Here is a 24,825-nt window from a genome sequence, read left to right on the forward strand (position 1 = left end):
TTATATTTTAGTTTTTCTAAATTTTAAGCAAGAAACATAGTTTCCTTTAAGAAAATAAACTTTATGACTTTTTCTTAAAAAACATATTTTACAATATTATATTTGAGAAAGAAGTAAGGAGAAGAACAAATATTTTTGGGAAAAGTGATCTTTTAGTTTTAGTTTCTGTTGAGAGTATTGAACAGTCACAAAACCCTTAAGCTACTGTTTATATAGCAATGTAGAATCAGAAGGTAGAAAGAAAATGGAGTGAAAATTTCATGGCATGAAACTTGATCATCCAGGTATGAAACTTTAGCAGTATTCGCACACCCATTAAACTTAAGCAAAGAGGAAATCTTTAATTAGAAAGGAGTTTTTAAAAGAGCTTTACAGTAATCAGGTGCTGCTGCTGAACTTGCAAATAAAGTGTTCAAATATATTAACATATATTTCTATGAAAGCATAATGACAATAAGAAGACAAAGCTGAAGAGCACTGACTGCTCTTCCAGATGTCCTGAGTTCAATTCCCAGCAACCACATGTTGGCTCACAACCATCTATAATGGGATCTGATGCCCTTTTGGTGTGTAAGCAGAACACTGCATACATAATAAGTAAATCTTAAAAAAAAAACAAAGCAGTGCAACCAAAGACAAATTGCTGTTAAATTAGGAATGAAGGTAAACATACAACTAAGAAAACAAACCAAATCTTTTCACACAGTGATTAAATTACATCTGAACTGAAAGACCCAGACAGAACATTACTTTCAGACTGTTAACCGTTGTATAGCTATTTTCAACAAAATCAAAGTCTTTGAGTATTTTATTCAGTACAGACTATTATTAAAAATAACAATTTTTCTCACATTGTTTTGATAAGTAATATCAGATGCATTGAGGATTGAATATCTCTGAAATTCTCTGTCCAGGATTTTGCTTAAAAATTTGAGTTATTTGCTCATATCACACAAGAAATAATTAGATCTTGATCTGGTTCTGTTTCAATACTCATTCTCATCAGGGCCTGAAATCAGCCACTGTAGGCAGAACCTCTTCATACATCAGCTCAACCCTCATTACAACAACCTGCTCAACATCCCTCAAACCTTTTGCCGTGAGTCACCAGATACATTCAGAATTCAAAGACTTCCACCTTCATTCTGAAGGATTTAAAATGTTAATTAAAAAAAACTTATATATCTTCATGAATACATGTCCACCATAATATTCCTGGTGTCCACAGAGGTCAGAAGAGGGTGTCTGTTACTCTAGAACTAGTCACAGATAACTGTCACAATCATGTGGTTCACAAACCTGCATCTTCTGCAAGAATAAAAGTGCACTTAACCACCGAGCCATCTCTTGAGTCCCTACATTTTTCGTGGCAAGGTTTCTCTGTGTAGCTTTGGTGCCTGTCCTGGAGCTCACTCTGTAGACCAGCCTGGCCTCAAACTCACAGAGATCCACCTGCCTCCGCCTACGAGTCCTGGGATAAAAGAGTGTGCCACCACCGCCCGGCTAGCACCTACTTTTAAGGATTTAGCACATAAGGTTTTCTAGGAATCAAAAAGTCAAAAATAAATATAAATGAGTTAAATAAGTCAGACACACAACTTTGATTAAGTCTTGTCTTCTTTTGCTGAAATTAGGATTTTCACTCTTGGTTATTTTCTTTATTGAGTGATTTGGAAATATAAACACATTCTTCAAATATGGTGAATTAGTTGTCAAAGTTTGAATATAAAAACAGGAGAATTCTTCTAGTTACCATGAAAGTTTTCTATTCTAAATTTCATGTTTCTTCCAAAGATAATATAAAATAGAATAGGGATTCAATTTTGTTTGACTTCAGTTACTTAGCTCAATTATATAAATATTATGTTTCAGTAAGGAAACTGGGGCACGATGAATGATTTAGTTTACAAGAGTTTTAATGACAGAAAGGGTTAAACTTCCAATGAAACACAAATGTTATATAACTGATTACAGTTTACTTCATTTTCCTGACAAAAGAAGTGAAAGCGCATAAGGTGTTCATGAGGTCTAACGTGGCTGCACTACAATGGCCTTTGGAGTGCTTCTGAATGAACAGATAACAAAAGATTATTACTGAGTAGCAGGCAGTGCGGCAAATATATGTGATGAACCCAAGTGAACACTTGTGTGAGGAAAAATGTTATACAACCAGATTTGAAATTTGGTGAGTATGTCCAAGTTACATCTAATTATAAGTTTTTTTTTTAAAGTAAATTGTGTTGTTTTAAGAAGTCTGACAAACTTTTCTGGAGAGGGATAGATAAATATTTAAGGCCTTTTGGGGCCCTCAGTGTCCTTAGTACCTCTTGCTCAGTTTTGTTCTTGTAGCGAAAAAGCGGAAAATATGTAAATGAGTGAACATGGCTTTCTTCCAACAATATTTTATTTACAAAACCAGATGTCAGCTAGAGTGATGGGACATGCTTGTAGTCCAAGCTCCTCAGGGGGCTGAGGCAAGAGGATCACTTGAACTCAAAAATTCAAGGCAAGACTAGGCAAACATAAGGAGACTCCAGACCCCTTTCAAAAAACAAACAACCAAATAAGACTATAGGTATCAAGCCCAATTTGGTGCTAGGCTCTCATTTCTTATACCCGATTTCAGAGGAATATAACACACACTTTGCAAAAGTAATAAAATATGCAGTATTCATTAGTACAGATTCCATGTAACATCAATTCTTATAGAACACTTTTGTTGTTTTTGACAAATCTTTTTACATGTAAATTTTGATTACAACTGAAAATTCATCACAGTTAGAAAAATATATATATATTATTTTAACAAGATGATGTTAAAATAGAACGTGGTTTTATTGCAACCTTATTATTAAGTAAGATACATGAGAATTGACTTTATCAAACTTAGTTTAGTCTTTAAATAATAAGAAAAAATATTTCCAAGACATTTGGTGCTACTTGCAGTATCATACCCAAGATATCCATTCATTAAGTAGTTAAGGCTACTTAGTGAAGAAAACAGCAAGTGTGGCCAGACTTTGTGTGTAGTGCTTGCAATTTTCTGTGGAACTACTGTTCTGTGGCCAGTATCAAAGTGATATCATTGAATATGGTTTTGGCCAAAGACAACGTAATGAAGAATATTTGCTATGAGACTGTAAACACACACAAAAAAATTGTCTAAGGAAAATTAGCCTTAAGGGTTTATTTTAGCAATCATAATGGTGTTCAGTTTCTATGCTAGTTTCAGGGAACACTCTGTTCCATGACCTAGAGTAGGTCTTTCCAAAGGAGGTTAGATTCCTATATATATTAAAAAAACAAAAAAAAAAAAACAGAAGAAATTAAACTAAGAAAACGCAGATCAGATTGGTCAAAAATAACTGGAAGACTGATTCATTAAGATCAAGTGATATAAGGTTTCTTCTTTGGCACAGGATTGAGACAGAGGGATTCTCATCATCCTTTGGTTTGAATCTGTCCTTTATAAGAAATTTAGAAGTTACCTCAAGTCTACATTTTCACAAAGTACCAGTGAATGACTTCCTTTCAGTGTGAAACATCAGCTTGCATGAATCCACTTGAATTTTTGCCAAGATTTCTTTAAGAAGCTTGTTTCCAAACTATGCTCTTAGAATTGTTATGTTATACTCTAAGAGCAGCAATTTGTGATGATGAAAGTTTATTTTTCATTTTTCTTTTTAAAATAAGCTAGTGATGAGTTTTAAATTGTAATTTTATCACAACCTAATTTGTAATACAATTTTATAGCTACATTTAATCAATAGCTATATTTAATAATCATCTGTGTATTTTACAGCAAGCCTTCATGATACTCCCCAACTCTCATACATATAATAAATGAAATTTGAAAACCATACAGCATAGGTAACAGAGACAGTGGATAACTTTTGTTATTATATCTAAAATAATGTTCATAATTAGGGTTGGAGAGATGTCAGTTGTTGCTAAGGTATTTGACATTCAAGAATGAGGACCTGAGCTCAACAGCCACATAAAAATCTGGAATGGTCATACACCTTAAACCCTAGGGCTAGACTCTGGTAGAAAAAGTTAAAACTTTTAGCTTTTTGCTTAGGCAGTCTACTGATAGCTAAACTAAAGGTTCAGTAAGAGAGAGACACTGTCTTAATATATATTTATATATGTCTCTGTGTGTATATATACATGTATACACACACATATATAGTAGGTTTCTCTGCAGCTTTTTTCACACATCCTAGTGTTAGTTATTGGTCCTCAATCTGTTCTTGCATCTAACTTCCCATCCCTCATTCTAGTAAACTTGAGTTACTTTTCATAGAGGATAATGTTCCTCCCTAAGTCGTAGATAGTCAAATAAAAAACCCAGTGCCAGGTTTGTGAGACCTCCACTAGTCCAAGGTATTTCAGAGACCTTCTGAACCAGTACAGGCTATTGTCATTGTTCTTGGTCACCTGCCAGAGTTTGGTGGTAAGATGCTATTGCTGAAGACACCATATACATTGTCTATAAGACATTAATAAATCAACCTGGTACTGACCAGGAAGGAAACTTCCTGGTCAGTTGTTGTCATAGTACTGAAAGGATTCTCTGTAAGCTGCTGGGGGGAGATGCTATCACCAGTCTTATCCACCTATGGACCCTCTGAGGAATAGCAGCTGTGGCAAGATAAATTCATTATTGCCTGGGCAGTGGTAGGTCACTTCTTTAATCCCATCACTCTGGAAGCAGAGGAAGGGGGATCTCTGAATTTGAGGCCAGCCTGATCTACAGAGTGAGTTCCGGGACAGCCAGCGCTAGACAGCGAAATCCTGTCTCAAACCCTCCGCCCCCGCAAAAAAGATTCATGGTTGCAATAGTAAGCCTATCTTGGGAGTAGCCAACTGCTTTCTGGTTGGATTTAAGACCTGTTCTATAGGAGCAAATGCATTCCTCGTATTGCAAACATGCCCTTGAATCAATGTTTAGAAATCTATTGGCTCTATGGGTTAAACCACTACTATTGTTTTGTTAGATCAAACATCTCTCTAAATTGATGTCACTTTCCAGAGATTAGTGCAGCTGTCAGAGTCATCAGAGAAGTTTCCTGGTGCAGTGTATAATGGTCAGCAAAAAACATGTACATGTGAGTATTCAAACACATGAGAAAGGAATGTATGTTATACATACTCCCAGAGACTCAGGGGATTTAGTGATAGAGCGGGCAGTAAGATTGTAAGACCCAGAGGTCATGGAGCATCAGACAGAAACAGTGTCATCAGGACATGACAGGACCACTGCACTCATGAGCTCATAACACTTGTGGTGGCCTAAAGGAGACCTGTACAAGACCAAACATTTAGAGATGGGGGCTAGAATGGTTCACAAGCCTCTAGCTGGGGAAATTGACAATTGATGTTGTCTGGACTAGGGGGATTCAGTTTCTTTTAAAGGATTGGCTAGTGGTAGGTTAAGTATGCTTCATAGTGAATATATAAGCAGCACAAATGAAAACCAGTAGATTATAAAAAAAATAGAAAAAAGAACAGAAAACAAGTTTGGTAAGGAATGGGAGAAACAGAAGGGATTGGGTAAAAATTAAAGAAAAGAAGTAAATATGATCAAACTACTTTGCATGAAATTCTCAAAAATAATAAAGATACTGTACTTGTAAAACAAATGATGTCTTCATTTATCATGGGAGTAGGAAGAAGCAGAGGGCTAGAGAGGTCCCCAGAAATCCACAAAGATACCTCCACAATAGACTACTGGCAATGGTCGAGAGAGTACCTGAGCTGACCTACTCTGGTGATCGGATGGCCGAACACCCTAACTGTCATGAAAGAACTCTCATCCAGTGACTGATGGAAACAGATGCAGAGATCCATGGCCAAGCCCCAGGTGAAGCTCCAGAGTCCAATTGGTGAGAGAGAGGAGGAATTATATGAGCAAGAGATGTTGAGATCATGATTGGAAAAAGTACAGAGACAACTAGCCAAACTAGTAGAAACGCATGAACTGTGAACCAATAGCTGAGGAACCCCCCCATGGAACTGGACTAGGACCTCTGGATAAGTGAGACAGTTGATGAACTTGAACTGTTTGGGAGGCCCCCAGGCAGTGGGACCTGGACATGTCCTTGGTTTATGAGCCAGCTTTTCGGAACCTAGGGCCTATGCTGAGACACTTTGCTCAGCCTTGGTGCAGGGAGGAGGGGACTAGACCTGCCTTGGCTGAATCTACCAGGATGGACTGACTCCCCAGGGAAGACCTTGCCTTGGAGGGGGTGGGAATGGGGGGCAGATTGGGAGGGAATGCTGGGGGGTGGGAGGAGGGAGGACAGGGGAATCCATGGCTGATATATATATATATATATATATATATATATATAAATTAATTAATTATAAAATAAAAATATTTTTAAAAATAAATAGATAAATAGATAAATACAAAAAACAAATGATGTCAGAGTGATTGGAGAAGACACAGGCATTGACCTCTGGCATCCACAAATGTGCATATATGTAAATCTATATACACATGTGCACACGCATGACCATCTATCACACACACATACACACACACACACACCAATTTGAAAAATAGCTGAGTGTAGTGGCACAGGCCTTTAATTCCAGCACTGGGGAGGTAAAGGCAGGTGGATTTTTGCAAATTCGAAGTAAGCCAGGTCTACATTGTTTTATAGGAATTATTTAGTATACTTGAGTTTTAACAATCAACAACAAATACTCACTTGATGGCACAGTAAAATCAGAAATATTTGTTTTGTGTTTTCTATGTCAAGAAATTCTTCCTCATACCTATCAATCTTGTTTACCACCATACTTTCTAAAATAATTCCCTCATGGCCTTTTGTGAAACTTCAAATTAATCCATTACTTTTGCATGCCAGATGAGTTCATATTTGGAGAAAGTATATTTTATATATACTTTTTGTATATGATATATACATTATATATAATATGGGGATGCAGAAAGACCCTGTTTCACAAAAAAAAGGAAAAGAAATAATCAGGTTTTCCAGTTATTTGTGATTGGTAAATATGGAGTCACTTCTGTTCATCTTTTTATAATAATAATAATAATAATTTTTTCAGGTAGAGTTTGTCTGTATAGTCCTGGCTGTTATGGAACTAAGTATGTAGACCAGGCTGGCCTCCAACTCATAGAGATATGCCAGCTTCTGCCCTGAGTACTTGGATTAAAGGCATGCACCATCACCACAGGACTTCATTAAATTCTTAAGAAGGTTGTAATCATTCACTTAGTTTATATTTTGCATAAGAAATGAGATTTAAACTGCCATTTAAGCTTTGATAAATAAAAAAAAGCGAAAGATTGCCTCACAATCTCTGTTATACACTATTATCTAGACAAAGTGCTTAATCATTATGTAAAAATAGAAACAAGTATAAACAGAGAAATAGTGTTTCTGTGTTACTCTGCCATCAGACAGTGAGTTTTCATTGTTAGTTGTTTACACCTAGCATACTGAGCACTTTCTCTAAAAGTTAATTGAAGTAAATATACTATCTGTTACTATATGTTACAAGTGAGGCAAGGGAAGAAGCTACCAGAATTCTGGCCATAGCCTGTGGCCATTGAGAAGAACCAAAAGCAGAGGACATTGCAGTTGGAGCCAAGGCAACCTCCATTAGTTAAGGCAAGAACAAATGAGTTAGCTTCCGCTGACGTTTCTAAAACAGAACCTTCCATTTTATCAATAGAGTTGTATCGTGATTGGACTCTACTAGTTAGGACACAGACAAGAGAGTTTCTTGCCCTTCCCAGGGAGGTGGTAGAGCTTAAAGAAACTGACATGCTCCATGAAATAGGTAAGAGAGAAACAGTTACGAATCACTAGTGAAGCAAGCAGTCATGAGCCATGCACACGGAATTCTGGTGTAACTCAGTGTCATAGACTGAATAGCTAAAAAATATTTATTAGGTTGGTACCAGAAAATAATATGGTATTAAGACCTGGTAGATACAAATAAGATTTGCATTGGGAAAGGAGGGCTAGCGGGGATGTCCAAGTTCACTAGTGTCTGCAGATGACGTCAAATGAGAGTTTAGAGGCTGCATCACCATAGAACCTGGAGCTTTCTATGTCTTCCTTCATCTTTCTTCACCCCATCCTCTCAGATAGTCACTCAATACCTGTCTCTTGTTCTTCTCACAGTATCACATTTCACCAATACATGAGACTTCCAAACATAGAAGACTTCAGTGAAAAGTTCTCTGAGAAACATATCAGGAGTATTCTGCTTCTGAAAAGGCATTATCTGCTACATAAATATACTTTTTCCAAATAAGAAGCCTCATCTGATATGCAAAAGAATGGATAAAGTTAAATCATCCCAAAGGGACATGAGGGAATTATTTTAGAAAGAGTAGTGGTAAACAAGATTGGTAAGTGTGAGAAAGGATTTCTTGATGTTTATCTCATAAATACATTATTAGTGTTGCTTATGTGATGTTGCCTAATGGCTAGGTTTACATACCCCGTATATGCATTAATATATTTCCCTGCCAGCCTAAAATAATCACTTCCTCAACTCTGTGTAGAAGCATTCGGTTAATTTTAATATTGCAAGTATTATTTATTTGAGATGCTGAGGATCTGACTAATGGTCTCATGAATGCTGATAGCAATCTGAGCTATTCTGCCAGGCAGGAAATGCAAATCATTTAAACCAGAAAATCTGAGCAATGAATTGGAGCTGAAAGGTTGGCTATAGTAAATTTCTTGCTGGGCATACACAAAACAGGAATACATTTACTAGCCATAATTATAATCAGTATTATATACATTATTGCACTTCAAAAATCTTTCCATAAATCTATACACATCTTCTTATACAATGGAAACTACAAAATATTATCAATGATATGATTTTAAAAAAAGAATAACCCATGAGTTAATATTCATAGATTTAACAAAAGCCTTCCCCTGCTGTCAATATGGGAAATGTAATTTTTTTCAATTATAAAAATGGAGATATTTTCAATTCCTTGTCTTGCTTAAGAAAATGTTGAGAATAAAAATTATGAATTATTTCTTTAAAATACTTTAATACAATTTTACAGACATAAAATTTTTAATCTGATAATCTATATTGCTAAAATTTATATTTACCAAAACATTTGTATTACATAAAGCAAATCAGTAACTATTCAAATATTTACTTCAAAGACATGTGTTATATATATACTTTAAAAGGATATTTCAATATTTTTATGTAAACAATTTAACACTAAATATTATGACCTAAGTATTGTTTTCTAAGTTAACACTGATTTTTCAAGTTTATATAGTACAAAAGTGATTTGTATCATAATTGAAAAAGTTCTTTACATAAAAATAAAGAATAATTTTACTTATAGATATCAAAGTTACAAGTTATGATTTATTAAAAATAACAATGCTTGTGATCTAAAAGTGCTACTATCATGATTTTTCTTAATGATATAGTCATTTATATGTTAGTTTTTTAAATATCTAATATTTATTGAATGAGATACTTTGCAGAAAAGTTTCCTTATTTTGGTTGTTGTGAAACAAATACTTACAGAACTTATGATTTCTGACCGTAAAAAAAAAAAATCTCTGGAAGCAAAATATTGTTTCAGTTAAAACAACAATACAAGTGGCATTTATGCAAAGTTGAATGAGTTTACATTTGATTGTACGTACACATTCCTGTAAACCTATTTAGGAAAGATACTTAACAGTCAAAGAACAATGCGGTGGGCCACTTACCTTAAGGACATCTCCTTGTGCTAAGTGAAATGTCCTGGCTGAGATATTGATGCCCTTCCCTGCTTGAACCTGAAGACTGTAGATGCATTCGTGGTTGTTCTCATAGTTCAGTGGGTAATTTGGAGAAAGCAGAATTCCTTCGTCATTTGTTGCGGACGCTCCACATTCAGCTGCATATAAAACAGAATATTGAAGCCCAGTTTAATAGACGGCGCTGCTTCTCCAGTGAGTTTTGTTTATGGAGTGTAGATGCTTTGTATTTTACCCAGATCCTAGTAGGAAATTACATGTGGACAAGATTTGTGCCATAGAGGACCAACGCGGTTCTCAAAGGAACCAGAGTGCTCTGGAGATGAAACACCTACCTGTGGGAATTTATAGTAGTTGTCACAAAATGTGAGCACCTTCCTTCATACAAAATAATAGTCAAATGCAAAATATCTTCAGGAGATCACTTAAATTTGTGGATGTCCTATAGATGCATTAAGCTTATATTTTTATGTAGAAATTTAATTTTAATACTATCTACTTTAATTTTGTCTTTGAAGACTTTGAAAGATTCTTTCCTCCCAATAAGTATTACTTCCTTTCAAGAAATTCAATGACAATATTGAATTTTTAAAAATTATATAAAAATTAAAATTAAGCCGGGCGGTGGTGGCGCACGCCTTTAATCCCAGCACTCGGGAGGCAGAGCCAGGCGGATCTCTGTGAGTTCGAGGCCAGCCTGGGCTACCAAGTGAGTTCCAGGAAAGGCGCAAAGCTACACAGAGAAACCCTGTCTCAAAAAAAAAAAATTAAAATTAACAATGCATAATATAAGATATTTAGTATGTTTGAGCCATACAACATTTTTAGGGTTAGGCACCTGTAGAATACAGTATAGAGAACTGTTGATCCTCTCAGTTACCTGGTACATACTCTACATGAAAAATTTGAGGAAATATGGAACAGAGATTTCTCAGTATATTAAACTAGAGGACTTGAAGCAATATTACAGAGTTGAACAAGTCTGTACTTTAAAAATACACTTTAGAAATCTTTGCCTTGGGTTTTCTACCTTATTTAATTGCTGACTTCATTAGCATACTTTAGGGTGGAATTCAATGTTCAAAATTAACTGAAGAGGCATAAACAAACCAGCAAGCCATTATTGTCTAGAAATAAGATTTTAAAATTATAATTTCTGGGAACAGTAAAAGACGAAGACAACACGATGAAAGATTATGAAATGCTTTACTTTTAAATGTTTAAATGTTACAAAATTAAATTCAAAAAGAGAAATGCACCAATGAAGAGCTAAAACTGTCAAGAAGGAGCAGAAAAAAAGTAACACGTATGAAACATGAGAAATGAACATTGAGTGTTGATAGCCAACCAGCCAGGAGGAGAGACTGCATCACAGCCATTTGACAAAGGGCTCAAAACTAGAGACGAAGACAAGCGACTTCCGATAGTGTTTTTAATGATTTCCATTTCAATTACATCTAAATGTATTCAAAGAGTAATACCTTTTACCTGCTTTTAGATCTATGCATTCATAGTAGCCCAATGAACTTACAAAGGAAAAGGTGACACACCAAAACTTAAAGGCCACATGGGTGCAAGGTAGTGAGATATCTTGTTTTCCTGGATGCACTCTTGTAATTCTAGGGTCTCAAGTAGGATTCTGTGCTCCATCAGCCAGGTCACTCTGAACTACAGAGAACATGAGTCTGTAGAGCACCACATAGAGCTGGGCATCGTCTTAGAGAAGCATCATTGATCATTTAAATCTTCTTCATCCCATGCTCTACCTTATTAGAACCTTTGTGTGCTTCTGGAGACATACGTGTGTGTGTGTGTGTGTGTGTGTGTGTGTGTGTGTGTGTGTGTGTGTGTGTGTAGTAGATAGGCCAACAGTGCATACATGTTCTAGAAGCATAGAATTGTAAAGATATGCTCTTAGATGCAATATATTATTACATTTATTTCATACTTTATGACTTAGATTTTTAAATAGACTTTAATGACTTAGATTCAAAATTAGGCCCATTTTGCCCTGAGGCTTGGATAAGCTATTTATTAATGTCTTTATATTTGTAGTCTTATAATAAAAAATAATATCTTTCATATATATACATATATTACTAAAACTTTAGTCTTTTGTAGGCATACAAAGCCCAAGAATCTAATCAGTATGAACAATTTAACTATATGAAGTATATTTGTCTTCACATCACATACATTGGAAAAATAAAATAATGAAGCTTGCCATATTTTTCTTGCCCCAAATTGAAGAACTATCCCAAAGTATAGAAGCGTATTTATTCTTAAAGTCAGAGTATCATTTCTAATGTTAAACGATGAATTCATTACAAAGCTTCCTTTCTTTAATTTGACATTAAAGATGTTACTTTGAATATTTAAAATTCACAGTAGCAAATGGCATATTTTATGAATATTAAGGAAATACTTTTAGAAAAAGTGGACTTTTGTTGGCCTTCACAGGATATATAAATTATCAATATAATTCCTAGACTAAATTGGACCTGTTGATGATTTCTGTAGAAAACAAACACTATTTATAGCACATATTTTAATTTTAGAAACAAATTGGACTTGCTGAACAAAAACTAACATGTTGATAAACACAGTTCAAGCTGGATTGGTGTAGAAGAGAGATATGTGCTGACATCTGTTGATAAAAATGACTGCTACAGTGATAAGCTCACTAAGCAGCAAATCCCACAGAACATCAATTCTTCTTGCTTACAGAAAAGTAGGCAAACCCTTGCATCATTAATCTCCATTACTGTGGCAGGAAAATCTGGGCTTGATCTATTTCATATACACAGTCACATATTTTCAGGTAAACTAGCAAACTGGTTTTTGGTAATTTGGCTGGGAAATTGGAAAAATGTCTGTGATCACAAAAGTTATTTTCAGAATTTTTTGTTTTATATGGAAATCATTCATTGCAAGATGTATAACAATTTCTCAGATACTAATTATTTAATGAGGCACCTAATGAGTTGTAAAACATTAATGTAATTGATAATTCTTAAGGACTATTTCTAATATTCTTTTTAGATACAGCTGTATTAATATTGCATTTGTTCATCAGAAAATCTTAGACAATTATACAATTTTCTCCCAAGTATTTTAATACTTAGATTCTTAATTAAATTTAGAAGGTAGAGATGCATATTAATTCTTCATGTCTCTAATGAAAATGTGAGTATCTCATTTCTTTATTGAGACATTTTATTGTCCTATTGTTTTATAGGCAACAGGGGGATTAATGTATAATAATGGAAACTTATACATTTAAAACTGTTGTGTATCTTCTTTTAATAATTAATGAAGAAGCTTTAAAAATAATTTTTATTATTCTACAAGCATTTGCTTGATTTTCATTTATTCTTCTCTCATATATTACATCTCAACAACTGAGTCCTTTCTCTCCACTCCACCAAGTCACCCCCACCCCCAACCCCTCTATCACAGATGCTCTGCTCCTCTGCTTCCCTTAAGAAAAGAGCAGGCCTCCCAGAGATAGCAACCAAACACAGCATAACAAGGTGGTTAGGCACAGGCCCTCATATCAAGGGTCCATATCAAGGCTGACTGAGGCAACCAGTAGGAAGAAAAGAATTCCAAGTCCCCTGGCCACACAAGAATTTAAACGAGAAATATACAGGGAAAAAAGTATTGAAATCAGCAAGGAAAAAGGAGCCAGTAACAAATAAGTTAGACCTATTAGAATTATACATAACTTCTCAATGGAGACTCTAAAAGCCAGAAGTGCTTAGAAAGATATCCTGCAGACTGGAAGAGACCACAAATGCCAGCCTAGATAGACTACTATACTCAACAAAAATTTCAATTACCATGGATGGAGGAAACAAGATATTTCATGATAAAGTCCAACTTAAACATTTCTATCTACAAATCCATCCCTACAGAAAATACTAGAAGGGAAACTCCAACCAAAGGAGGTAAGCTACACCCATGAAAATATAGGGAATAAATAATATCATGCCACCGAAACCAAAGGAAGAGAAGTATACACACACACACACACACACACACACACACACACACACACACACACATCACCACCACCACCAAAATAAAAGGAATTAACAATTATTGGTCATTAACATTTTTTAACATAAATTAACTCAATTCTCTTATAAAAAGACACAGACTAACAGAATGGATGTGAAACAGGATCCATCTTTATGTGGCATATAAGAAGTACACTTCAACATCAATGATAGATATTACCTCAGAGTAAAGGGCTAGAAAAAGATCTTCCAAACAAATAGACCCAAGAAGCAAGCTGGTGTAGCCATTCTAATGTGTAATAAAATAGACTTCAAAACTAATCAGAAGAGATAGCAAAGGCTACTACGTATTCATCAAATGATAAATCCACTAAGAAAGCATTACAGTTCTTAACATCTGTGTTCAAAACACAAATGCATCCAAGTTTGTAAAAGAAACATTACTAAAGCTTAAATCACATATGAGTCCCCCACCGCGGCCTCCCCCCCCCCCCCCCCCCCCCCCCCACACACACACATTTATAGTGAGAGACTTCAGTACCTCAATCTCCCCACTGGACAGGTCATTCAGATAAAAACTAAACAGATGAAAACTGGAGCTAACAGATGTTATGAACCAAATGGACCTAATAGATATCAACAGCCCATTTCACTATACACAAAACAATACACCTTCTTCTCAGCACCTCATGGAACCTTATCTAAAACTGACTACATACTCAGTCACAAAGTAAGACTCAACAGATACAAAACATTGAAATAACTGCCTGCATCCTATCAGGCCAAAATGGATTAAAACTGGATTTATAACAGAAACAACAGAAAGCCTACAAACTCATGGAAACTGAACAACTGTCTACTGAATGTCTACTGGATCAAGGCAGAAAGAAAGAAACTAAGACTTCCTACAGTTCAATGACAGTGAATGCACAACATACCCAAACTTAAGGAGACACAATGAAAGCAGTGTTGGGGAGGAAAGTTCATAGCACTAAGTGTCCACATAAAAATATAGGAGAGCTCTCTTATTAGCAACACAACAGCACATCTGAAAGGTCTGGAACAAAAAGAATAAACACATCCAAGAAAAGCAGAAATCAGGAAATAAACTAAGCGTGGAAATTGATACAGTAGAAGCAAAGAATAGTACAAAGAATCAATGAAACAAGGGGTTGGTTCTTTGAGATCAACAAGATAGACAAATCCTTATCCAAACTGAAAGACAGATGAACAAAATCAGAACTGAACATGAGAATTTCTTGTAATGTGTTTTGATCAAATTCAGCCCTTCTCTCCCCCTACTTCTTCAATATTTATCTTCTACCTCCTCACCCCTTCCCAATTTAGTGTTCTTTTTTTATCCGTCCAGTCTAATTTATGGTGCTTATATATTCATGGATAGTGAACAAATAAAAAGGATTTAAAAATAATTTACTTAAATTCCTTTGAGATTTTTAAATTTCCTCTTCAACAATCCAATTCATCAACAATAAGCTTTTTGTGATTTGCAGACATCACAAAATCAGTAGTTAAAAATTCTCAAATAAAAAAATTGATGTATTTTCATAAACTGATGTTGCAGTTTCACCCTTCCTTCCATAATAACTTGTTAGGGTCTATTTAGGGACTCATATGTAATATTAGCAACAGTAGTACCTATGAGTTGGGTATGGTGATTCACACCTATAAGCACAACACACAGGGGACTTAGTATGATATTCTGTAGAAAAAGCCAAAATAAAATAAAATAACTATCAATAACTATAGATACATGGTTATGCATGTTAATTTTTGGGGATCAGGCCTTCATCTTTACATTTTTTGGCATTCTAGAAGAAAAGATAAAACTGTGAACTGGCACATGTAGTGATGTGCAGTCAGAAGTATGGCACATGTCTGTGGTGAGCTGGCATGACTTACATGAGGAACGTGCACATATTAGGGACACCTAGGTGGCCAAGTCCGACAAGATGAGTTCGTTCTTGAGATCCACACAGTTCAAGAAGAGGACCAACTCGTGCAAATTGCCCTGTGTTCTCCATCTGCCATTTCACAGCATGCTTTCCAAATGCTTGTCTATATATACATAACAAATAAATGTGGCCACTTCTTAAAGACAGGATGTATTTCATAGGAGTGGTAAAGACACAAGGATGTTATTTTGGTTGTGCTGTTTTTGATGTGAGTTTAAGACATAGTTGCAAAGTCAATCCAAATTTATGCACAGAAATTTCCTGACAGTTACTTCAGGAAATAAAATATAAAAGGGTGAACCTAAATGGCATAATTAAGAGGGATGGCGGCTGACACACCATCTAAGGTATTTAAAAGGTATTTATTATGAACTTGATGGTGATTCATGGTAGAGTTTTCAAACAGAAAATAATATATATCAGCTTCAAGAAATCCATTCAGCAGTGCTGTGTGGGAATGGATTGTGATCTTTAACTGCCTTTGGTAGAAAACCTAGAGAAGAGCTGTAGAGTGAATCAGACAAGAGAGAGCGAGATCTTGAAATAAAGCTCAGGAGGAAGAGAAGATGGGAAAGAAGTTTTAGAACTTGAAGACTAGTTGTTGTGGAAGGGGGAAAGAAAGCCAGAGCTGATGTCTGAGGAGTGACTTTGAGTATATGTTGAACAGAAAACTCTATATGCCTATTGTATGTGAGGTAGAGAAGTGTGTAAAGAAGCTAAAGACTTATTTATACTTATGAGGTTTATATTTCAACCCATCGACAAAATGTTTACCAGATATTGAGAAGAAAAAGCAAACAAAACAACAAAAAACAACCCCTGAATGTAAAGCAATATCTAATATTTTCCATACTCCAGAATTCTAAAATACACTTTTAAACAATGGGAAAGACCAGTAAATACTAACTTAATAAGGAGGCATGAACAAGAAAGACAGGGAGCCAGGGGAGAGACTACTTATTCTTGAAATAAAATAGGGTAAGTAGCACTTGTAGAGGATACTAACAACATATATTTCCTTATCTACAAATATGATTACTTTAAATATTATATACTTCCATATACAAAGTGTATCAAAAATCTTAACAGTTGATAGTATTTTTACTGTTCACTGTTTACATCGTACATGTACTGTTTACAAATTTCTCATTGAAGCAAGTCTATGTTTTCAAAGAATATTTGATGGTAGATGTGGCTAGTAATCCACCCAAGAACAAAACAGGATATTATACTGACCCCAGACACTTAACCCTTACATATTTCCACCCAGAGATGAGCATAATATACTGTCTTACAGTATAAGGACTTCACTTTCACTAGGAAGCTAGAAGCTGAGGTAAATCACTGTGCTACAAATCAGACAGCCTAAGAGGACACAGAGGAGAGCTTCAGGGAGGAACTGTTTCTCCTGGCTAGAGAGCATTGACCTGACGGAGCAATAGGTTGGTAGTACTTTCAAGACAGTGAAGAATTATGGTGGATCAAGGACAAGGGGATGGTTACATGCTAAGAAGAAAATTCCATTTAAGGATATTAATTTTCATGCATTGAAAGGGAAAGTAATTTTAGTTTTCTTTAGTCCAAAATGTATTTTTATGCCGCATTACTTTGTAACACCCTTAGTACCATGGAAACCTTTTTCTCTGCAATGAGATGATTATATACTTACAAAGAAATGTAATTTTAGTTCATAGATAAGATGGTCAAAACATGTTTCCTTTTTAGAGATTAAAATGCAACTCTCAGATTAAATAGAAATTTAATAAAGCTGATTAATGGGTCATGTAAAGAAAGGATGTGGGAGGAAGCAGAATTTCTTTTACATGTATTTATGCTATGTGTTGAGTTTGTGATGGTGGGCATGCATACGTCACAATATGTATGCATGTGGCAGTTAAGAAGACAACATTCAGGAGAGATTGGGTCTCCGTTTCCATCACGAGGGCTCCAGAACAGGAGCTAAGGTTATCAGTCACCTGACTTTGCACAAGAGTCTTTACCTGACAAGCCATTTTGTTGTATATTTGCGCATTTCCTCTCTGCTCCTATATTATATTAGTATAAGCACGGTCACACTACTGTATATGTTTATGTGTGTGTTTGTGCATGTGTGTGTGTGTTTGTCATGTTTGTGTGTGTGTGTGCGGGTGTGTGTGTGTGTGTGTGTGTGTGTGTGTGTGTGTGTGTGTGCGCTGTGCTATTGTTTATGTCACTGTTGAAGAGTGAATGCAGGTTTTTCCTGTTGGGCAAGCAGTGTACCACTGTGATTTGAATGAGGATGGACCCCAGAGGCTCAAATCTTTGAGTGATTGGTCATAGTTGATGGAACTGTTTTGGAAGGATGAGGAGGAATGGCCTTCTTTGGGAAGGAGGTGCATCACTGTAGAAGGGCTTTGGAGTTTCAAGAGCCCAAGCCACCCAAGGTAGCTCTCTCTTTTTTGTTTTTGTGGATGTGATGTAAAATATCAACTACTCTTCAAGCAACTTGTTAGTTCAATGCTTGTTAGTCTGCTGCCACACTCCCAGCCACAATGATAATAGACTTTAATCCTCTGTAGCCAGGAGTCCCAAATTAAATGTTTTCTTTCATAAGTTTCCTTGGTCATGGTGTTTTTTCATGGCATAGAACCAACGATCAATTATTAGCATCCTCATTCATCTTTAATAGTTTTTAAATGAAAAAAAAGCTAAAGTAAGTAAGCTAGTTTGTTAAATGAGAATGATTTCTATTATATTCAGAGATTCCTAACACCTAGTTAAATGGCACAGCTATTGTAATAAGCAAAATTCAAAGTACATTTTCAAGAGAGAGGTTTATAGCATTACAAAATAGTATAGAAAATATTAGGTAAGTTAATGTATTTTTACCAAACCAAAAAAAGAATGCTCCTTGCAAATAAAAATAATTGCTACAATATGGGAAATAAGATCTACATCAAGTAAATCAAGTTAGATTTAATTGCCTACATAGAATAGGAAATTATTTTCAGCCATAAGTGTTTGTCAATTACTGTTGTGTATACTCTTCAAAGTCAATGTTATTTATATTTTTTAATATATGTGAACATGAACTGAATACAGAAAAATCCACACACATACATATGTACACACATACACAATGTTAAATAAACTTTTTTAAAGTTTAGATAAAGAGGCAATGGGAATAATACTTCTCAGTATTATTCAAAAGATCTAGAAGTCTTTATTAACTGTTACCAAAGCTTATTTCACACAATTATAACAATTACGCTTACAATTTATTATAAAGAATTTTAGCATAGCTGTCAGTTTAGCCCTTAATATTTATCAACTTAATGATTTATATATACAGGAGTAGGTATGTGTTTCTTACTTTTAAAGAAAATCAATACCCAATCACCAGAGCAAGAAGAAGAATAAGAGTTTCCCTTTTATAAAGACAAAGGAGTATCTATTTAGATCGAGATCCATATAAATGAATAATTTGTAATAGTTTGGAAATTCATTGGAATTATCCAATATATCACAGCATCATTAAATCTAAAAATGGACTCACTGAAGATGGTAAAAATGGTTTAATTTTACTTATGCTGCACCAGATTGACAGCTAGGAATAAAAAAAAAAATCTGTCCATGAATGCATAGCTGAGTAGGACATAGATTCTAAGGGAATAGCTTATTATTATTTTGCTAACCGGGTATAATATTAAACCGTCACTGACGTACTTTTCCTTATACCCATAGATTAGTACCATTCTCACTCCTCATCAGAGACTGTCCTTCTTTGGAGTAAATGGTGGTTAATGAAGAGACCTACAGCTGGTCAAAATAATGACTGTGGACTGCACAGCCCTTATTGGTACATCTATATCACACCTATCTCCCCAGGACTCATAGAGTACCACAGAAAAGAAGTCCAAAGGATTGTAAAAGATAGACTGTCTGAAAGACTGCTGTTGTGTCAACAGGGCAGCGATGTTGCTCTCATGAACTCACAAAAGCTGTCCTTGTATTCACAATATCTGAACAAGATCAAGCCAATCAACGTTCTAGCATGAATGGAGGAGGTGGTCACAGGCACCAGACTGGTTGTTGAGTTACTGCCAATTTATGGATGCTGGAGAAGGGAAATTCAGTTATCTTCAGGACAGAAGCCCTGCTAGGTTTCCTATGCTTCAGTGGTTATCCCTATACTCAAGAGCATATTGCCAGCAATAATTTAGCTCAGTGGGTTTTAAATAAATAAATAAACCAACAAATAAATAAGAAAACAAATAAGAAGAGGGCATGGACTTTAGGGGAACATAGAAGAGAGGAGTCAGGAATTGTAGGAAGTGAAGACTGAGAGATTGGTATGAACCAAATATATCAAACACATGTATAAAACTCTGAAAGTCTAAATATATTTTAATTGAATAATTTTTAAGAAGAAAAAATACATGTCTTAGTTCATGATTGCTTTCATATGAAAAGTAGGATCTAGTTCTGTAAGTGCCTGGTTCCCTCAGCAGCCATGAGCAAGTCTGCTGACTAACTGATCAAAATCTCTCCCTATTTACAATACGATAGTTAATTTCACTGAGTGGTAGGATGAGACTGAAGGCAGGCAAACAAAAGGAAACAATACAAAACAAACAAGACACTGCAGAATTTACTAACAGTAAGGTCTATAGTAACATCCAGTGACATAATCCATGAACTATGTAGGATGCCTTAACTTCCAAATCCCAAATAACCAAACAGTACTTACACTACTCTATAGACCAAATAAACTTAGCAAACTTATAAAAAAGTGTTCCACCTGACAGGTCCAGGATACATATCGTGCTCTAGGACACACTGAGAATTCTTCAGGACAAACCACCTATTGGGTTCCAAACAAGTCTTAGCAAATTTTGAAAGTTTGTAATCATATTATTTTATTGTCTGGATAAAGTATTCAGTTGCTGTGGGACGTTCTGTAACAAATATGTTAATAAATAAAACACTGATTGGCCAGTAGCCAGACAGGAAGTATAGGTGGGACTAACAGAGAGGAGAATTGAGGAAACAGGAAGGGAAGGGAGAGATTGCCTGGAGCCACCGCCAGGACAAGGAAGATGTAAGGTACTGATAAGCCATGAGCCATGTTGCAAAGTGTAGATTAATAGAAATGGGCTAAATATAAGAGTAAGAGTTAGACAATGATAGGCCTGAGCTAATGGCCAAGCAGTTTAAATAATGTAGGAGTTTGTGTGTTTATTTTATAAGTGGGCTAAGGAACTGCCGGGACTTGGTGGGACACGGAGAGAAAACTCTCCAGCTACATTCAGTAAAATTTGACATCCTTTTATTATTTAAATAACAACAGCAGCAACAACAAAATTCTTCACTGATTATGCACAGAAGTATCACAACCAAACAAAATTTAAGTCAATCAGTGATTGAACAACAATAGCATGAAATTAGAAATCAAAAGCAGGATGGAAACGGGGACATTTATCAATACATGAAAATTAAACGTGTTTGTAATAGTGAATAAAAGATGACATCAAAAGGAAATTGAATAATTTTTTTTCCAAATGGTGAAACAATATTACATTGTGTGTATATAGCATACTTTCTTTATGCATTCATCTATTAATTCATACTTATGCTAACTTGATACCTAGGAATCATATGCCATTATGTATATACATAGGAGAAGGCTTGCTGGATCATATGTTGGTTCTGTTTTTAGGAATGTCCATATTGTTTTCCAGGAAGGCTGTACTAATTTGCATTCCCCCAGTAGTGTGTAGGTGTTCCCTTGCTCTGTATTCTCATAAACACTTGTTACTTTTTTGTCAATTTCATAATACTTGATTTTGGTGACAGTTATAAGTTCTGTGGTCATCCTATGACAACAAATACTATGAGTAGTGTCATATTTAAATTATGCTCAGTAACCTTCTTAAAAATAACTTATTCAACAAAATTTGTAAACTATTATCTCAATAAAGAGAGATAGATAGATGGATAGATAGATAGATAGATAGATAGATAGACAGATAGATAAATGATAGAAAGATAGATAGATCAAGCCCAGGGAAATACATGGAAAAAACCCACTATATTACAGAAAATATTATTATACACCATAATGAGCACATATGTATCAATTAATTGAAAACCTTAAAAGCAGTGAGATATTGGAAATATTGTATTTTTTTTTTTTTTGGTTTTTCGGTTTTTCGAGACAGGGTTTCTCTGTGTAGCTTTGCGCCTTTCCTGGAACTCACTTGGTAGCCCAGGCTGGCCTCGAACTCACAGAGATCCGCCTGGCTCTGCCTCCCGAGTGCTGGGATTAAAGGCGTGCGCCACCACCGCCCGGCCGAAATATTGTATTTATATATATAATGTATATATAAAATTTACTGGAGCTGAATCATATAAAATAGAAAATAAATAGAGACCAATGTGAATCACATGTGTAGAAATATTATAGAGGACCCAGAAAGCATGTGTAATTATATGTGAACACAAAATAGTAAAAAAAATATCTATTTAGGGATAGGAACAATATAAGCATAGCAGACCTTAATGTATGGATGATGAACAAATGAAAATTTAAAGGAAATGCACACAGGAATAACAGAAAATATCTGAAATGAGCAACATAACTTTACCTCTTAGAAAAATGCACAAACAAAACAATAACAAAAGGAGATATAGTGTTAGCAGAGAGAAATAGATAGCAAATATCAAAACAGAAATAAATGAAATAGGAAATGAAGGAATAAAAACCAATCAGCACAATTAAGGGTTGATTTTTGTAATGTAAAAGTCTGACAGAACTTTGGCTAAATGAAAACTAATGGAGAGAAGCTTCGAATATTATTAAACAAAGCAGGGGACACTACAACTATCAGCATAGAATTACGAAGAATCATGAGATTACTACAATAAATATATTTGAAAAACCAAAGCTAGAGAAACATATAAGTTACTGACATAAATCTTGCTGAAATTTAGCTATAAAGAAGTGTAACTCTAAGGCAGGCTGGTTGCACACCATTGATCCCAGGATTTGAGAGGCTGAGGAGATGGATCTCTGGGATTGAAGTCAACCTGGCCCACATAAGTGAAGTCTACTCTCTTGCTAGGTGATTATAGGCTTCGCCAAACTGACATTAAAACAAACCATCAAAACCAGCTACACATTTTATTTGAAGACAGGATCCCTAGCAGACTCACGACTTTTAATATTTTTGTTACAATTCAACCTTTGCGTGGCCCCTTCTGGCTAATCTAACACTGTTTTTAGACAGCAGCACATGTGGAATGATTTGTGTTCTCATTACAGATGCTAGTTAATAAAATTAAATTCAGAAGTTGTCTTGGATAAGATTGCATTCAAAATGGACAATTTGTCAGTACAAAAAAGTGAAATTTCACTTCAATAGCAGAAATATAAGCATTTAAAATATAGCAAACTCATAAAAATCTTGCAGTTATGCTACAACAAGAGGGATTTTCCTGTACAGAAGAGACCTTTCTAGTGTGGGAAGTAGATAGAAATAAGCAGATAGATTCCATGGTAACTTATTATGTGATACACTAAAAGCCATATTACATATGAGCAAGTTGAAGGGACACTGTTAATAGGAAAATCAGTTTTATCTGCGGATGTCTATCAACATCCACAGGGAATAAGAAACAATCCAATCTTGTAGCAGCAATATGCCACATTAATTAATTTTAACAATTAATTTTTATCTTAAGAGATCCAAGACCGATGTTCCTAAGGTCCCACTGACAAATTAAAGCAAAATGCTTTCAAAGGTCCTTACAGAGCATAGCTGAGTGGTTATTTATAGAATTGTGGCTGCTCCTTTCCAATAAGTAGCACCTGAAAAGCCAGGAGGCATGAGAGGTTCGCTAAAGTCATACAGAAGAATCTCACCTTCTCTAGTCTTTCCTAGGCCCTCTTTGGCAGAGCTGAGTACAGTAGGTGGTAGCGAGTTGGCCAGAGGTTCCTCTTTGTCAAGTCCAGCTTGCACGATCTTTCCTAAGTAGGCACAGCTGAACACCGCTCCCCCCCCAAAAAAATGTCTGATTCTTGGCTCAGAAGACAGTCACTCACAAGAGCCAGCATGAACATGAATAATAAATTTATTTCTGAACTGGGAGATTGCTCACTGGTAACATGCTGGCCAGGCAAATGTGGAGTCTTGTGTTCAAATCCATAAAACGTGCAAGCAAAACTGAGCATATTAGCCCTGGTCTGTGATTGTAGTGTTCCTGAAGTGAGATAGGAGGTGGAAAAAGTCCTGCCAGCTCCTCAGTAATCTAGCTTGAGATACGAAGTAGTGAATAAAGGCTCTCTCAAATAAGATGGAGGCAAGGCCTGACATCTGCGCTTGTCCTGTGACCTAAAAACATAAGCCTTGGTAAGCAAGCATCTACACTCACAGATGAATGTGGACACACACACACACACACACACACACACACACACACACACACACACACACACACACACACGTGTGCGCGCATGGACTAGAAAGATTTTAAAAAGAGAACGTAGTTCTTTTTCCTGGTCCTTAGCAGAGTGGTTCCTCTGCAACAGGAGCTGAAGTTAGAGGTTCTCTGAGTAGCCTATTTTCTGTGTGCAAAGTCTCCCTTTGTATCCTAATGAGGTTTGACTAAGACATCAACAGCGCTGAGAGAAGAGATTACAGTATGGGGCAACATGTCAGGAGATCATAAATTATAGGAGCAGCTGGGAAATAGCACGTAAACGCTCCTGATTTCTCCATGGCAACAGCTATGGTTCCAAAGTAAATAAACCATGATTAGACCTCGGGAGCAGCGTTCATTTGAAACGAAATGTAAAGGAAGGGAAAGCATATTGAGTTTGTGTGTGTATTTTTAGATAATCTGCATTACAAATACTTTACAAGTTTAATTTTTAACGCAGAATTAATGTGCTATTAAATAACTAAAAAGTAAATGCCCCCTACGTGTTCATTTAGTACATTGTCAACTACAGATATCTATAGTTTTCTTTTTCTTCATCAAAGTTTATCATAATCTGGTTTTCTTTCTTAT

The 24,825-nt window shown here is 35.5% G+C and overlaps 1 protein-coding gene across 7 annotated transcripts in view; it reads right to left on the reverse strand.

Annotated features, from left to right (window-relative positions):
- Positions 1-24,825, reverse strand: part of Csmd3 (CUB and Sushi multiple domains 3) — a 1,145,339-nt gene that overhangs the window by 303,132 nt on the left and 817,382 nt on the right. For all 7 annotated transcript variants that reach the window (XM_052747788.1, XM_052747786.1, XM_052747792.1 and 4 more), the window contains one exon: positions 9,750-9,919. In XM_052747788.1, coding sequence (XP_052603748.1) covers positions 9,750-9,919 — 170 coding nt within the window. The remainder of the gene's footprint in view (positions 1-9,749; positions 9,920-24,825) is intronic.

This window comes from Peromyscus californicus, unplaced genomic scaffold (assembly GCF_007827085.1).
Source record: "Peromyscus californicus insignis strain IS unplaced genomic scaffold, ASM782708v3 Scaffold_20__1_contigs__length_68692818, whole genome shotgun sequence".
In the NCBI taxonomy this organism is placed as follows: Eukaryota; Metazoa; Chordata; class Mammalia; order Rodentia; family Cricetidae; genus Peromyscus; species Peromyscus californicus.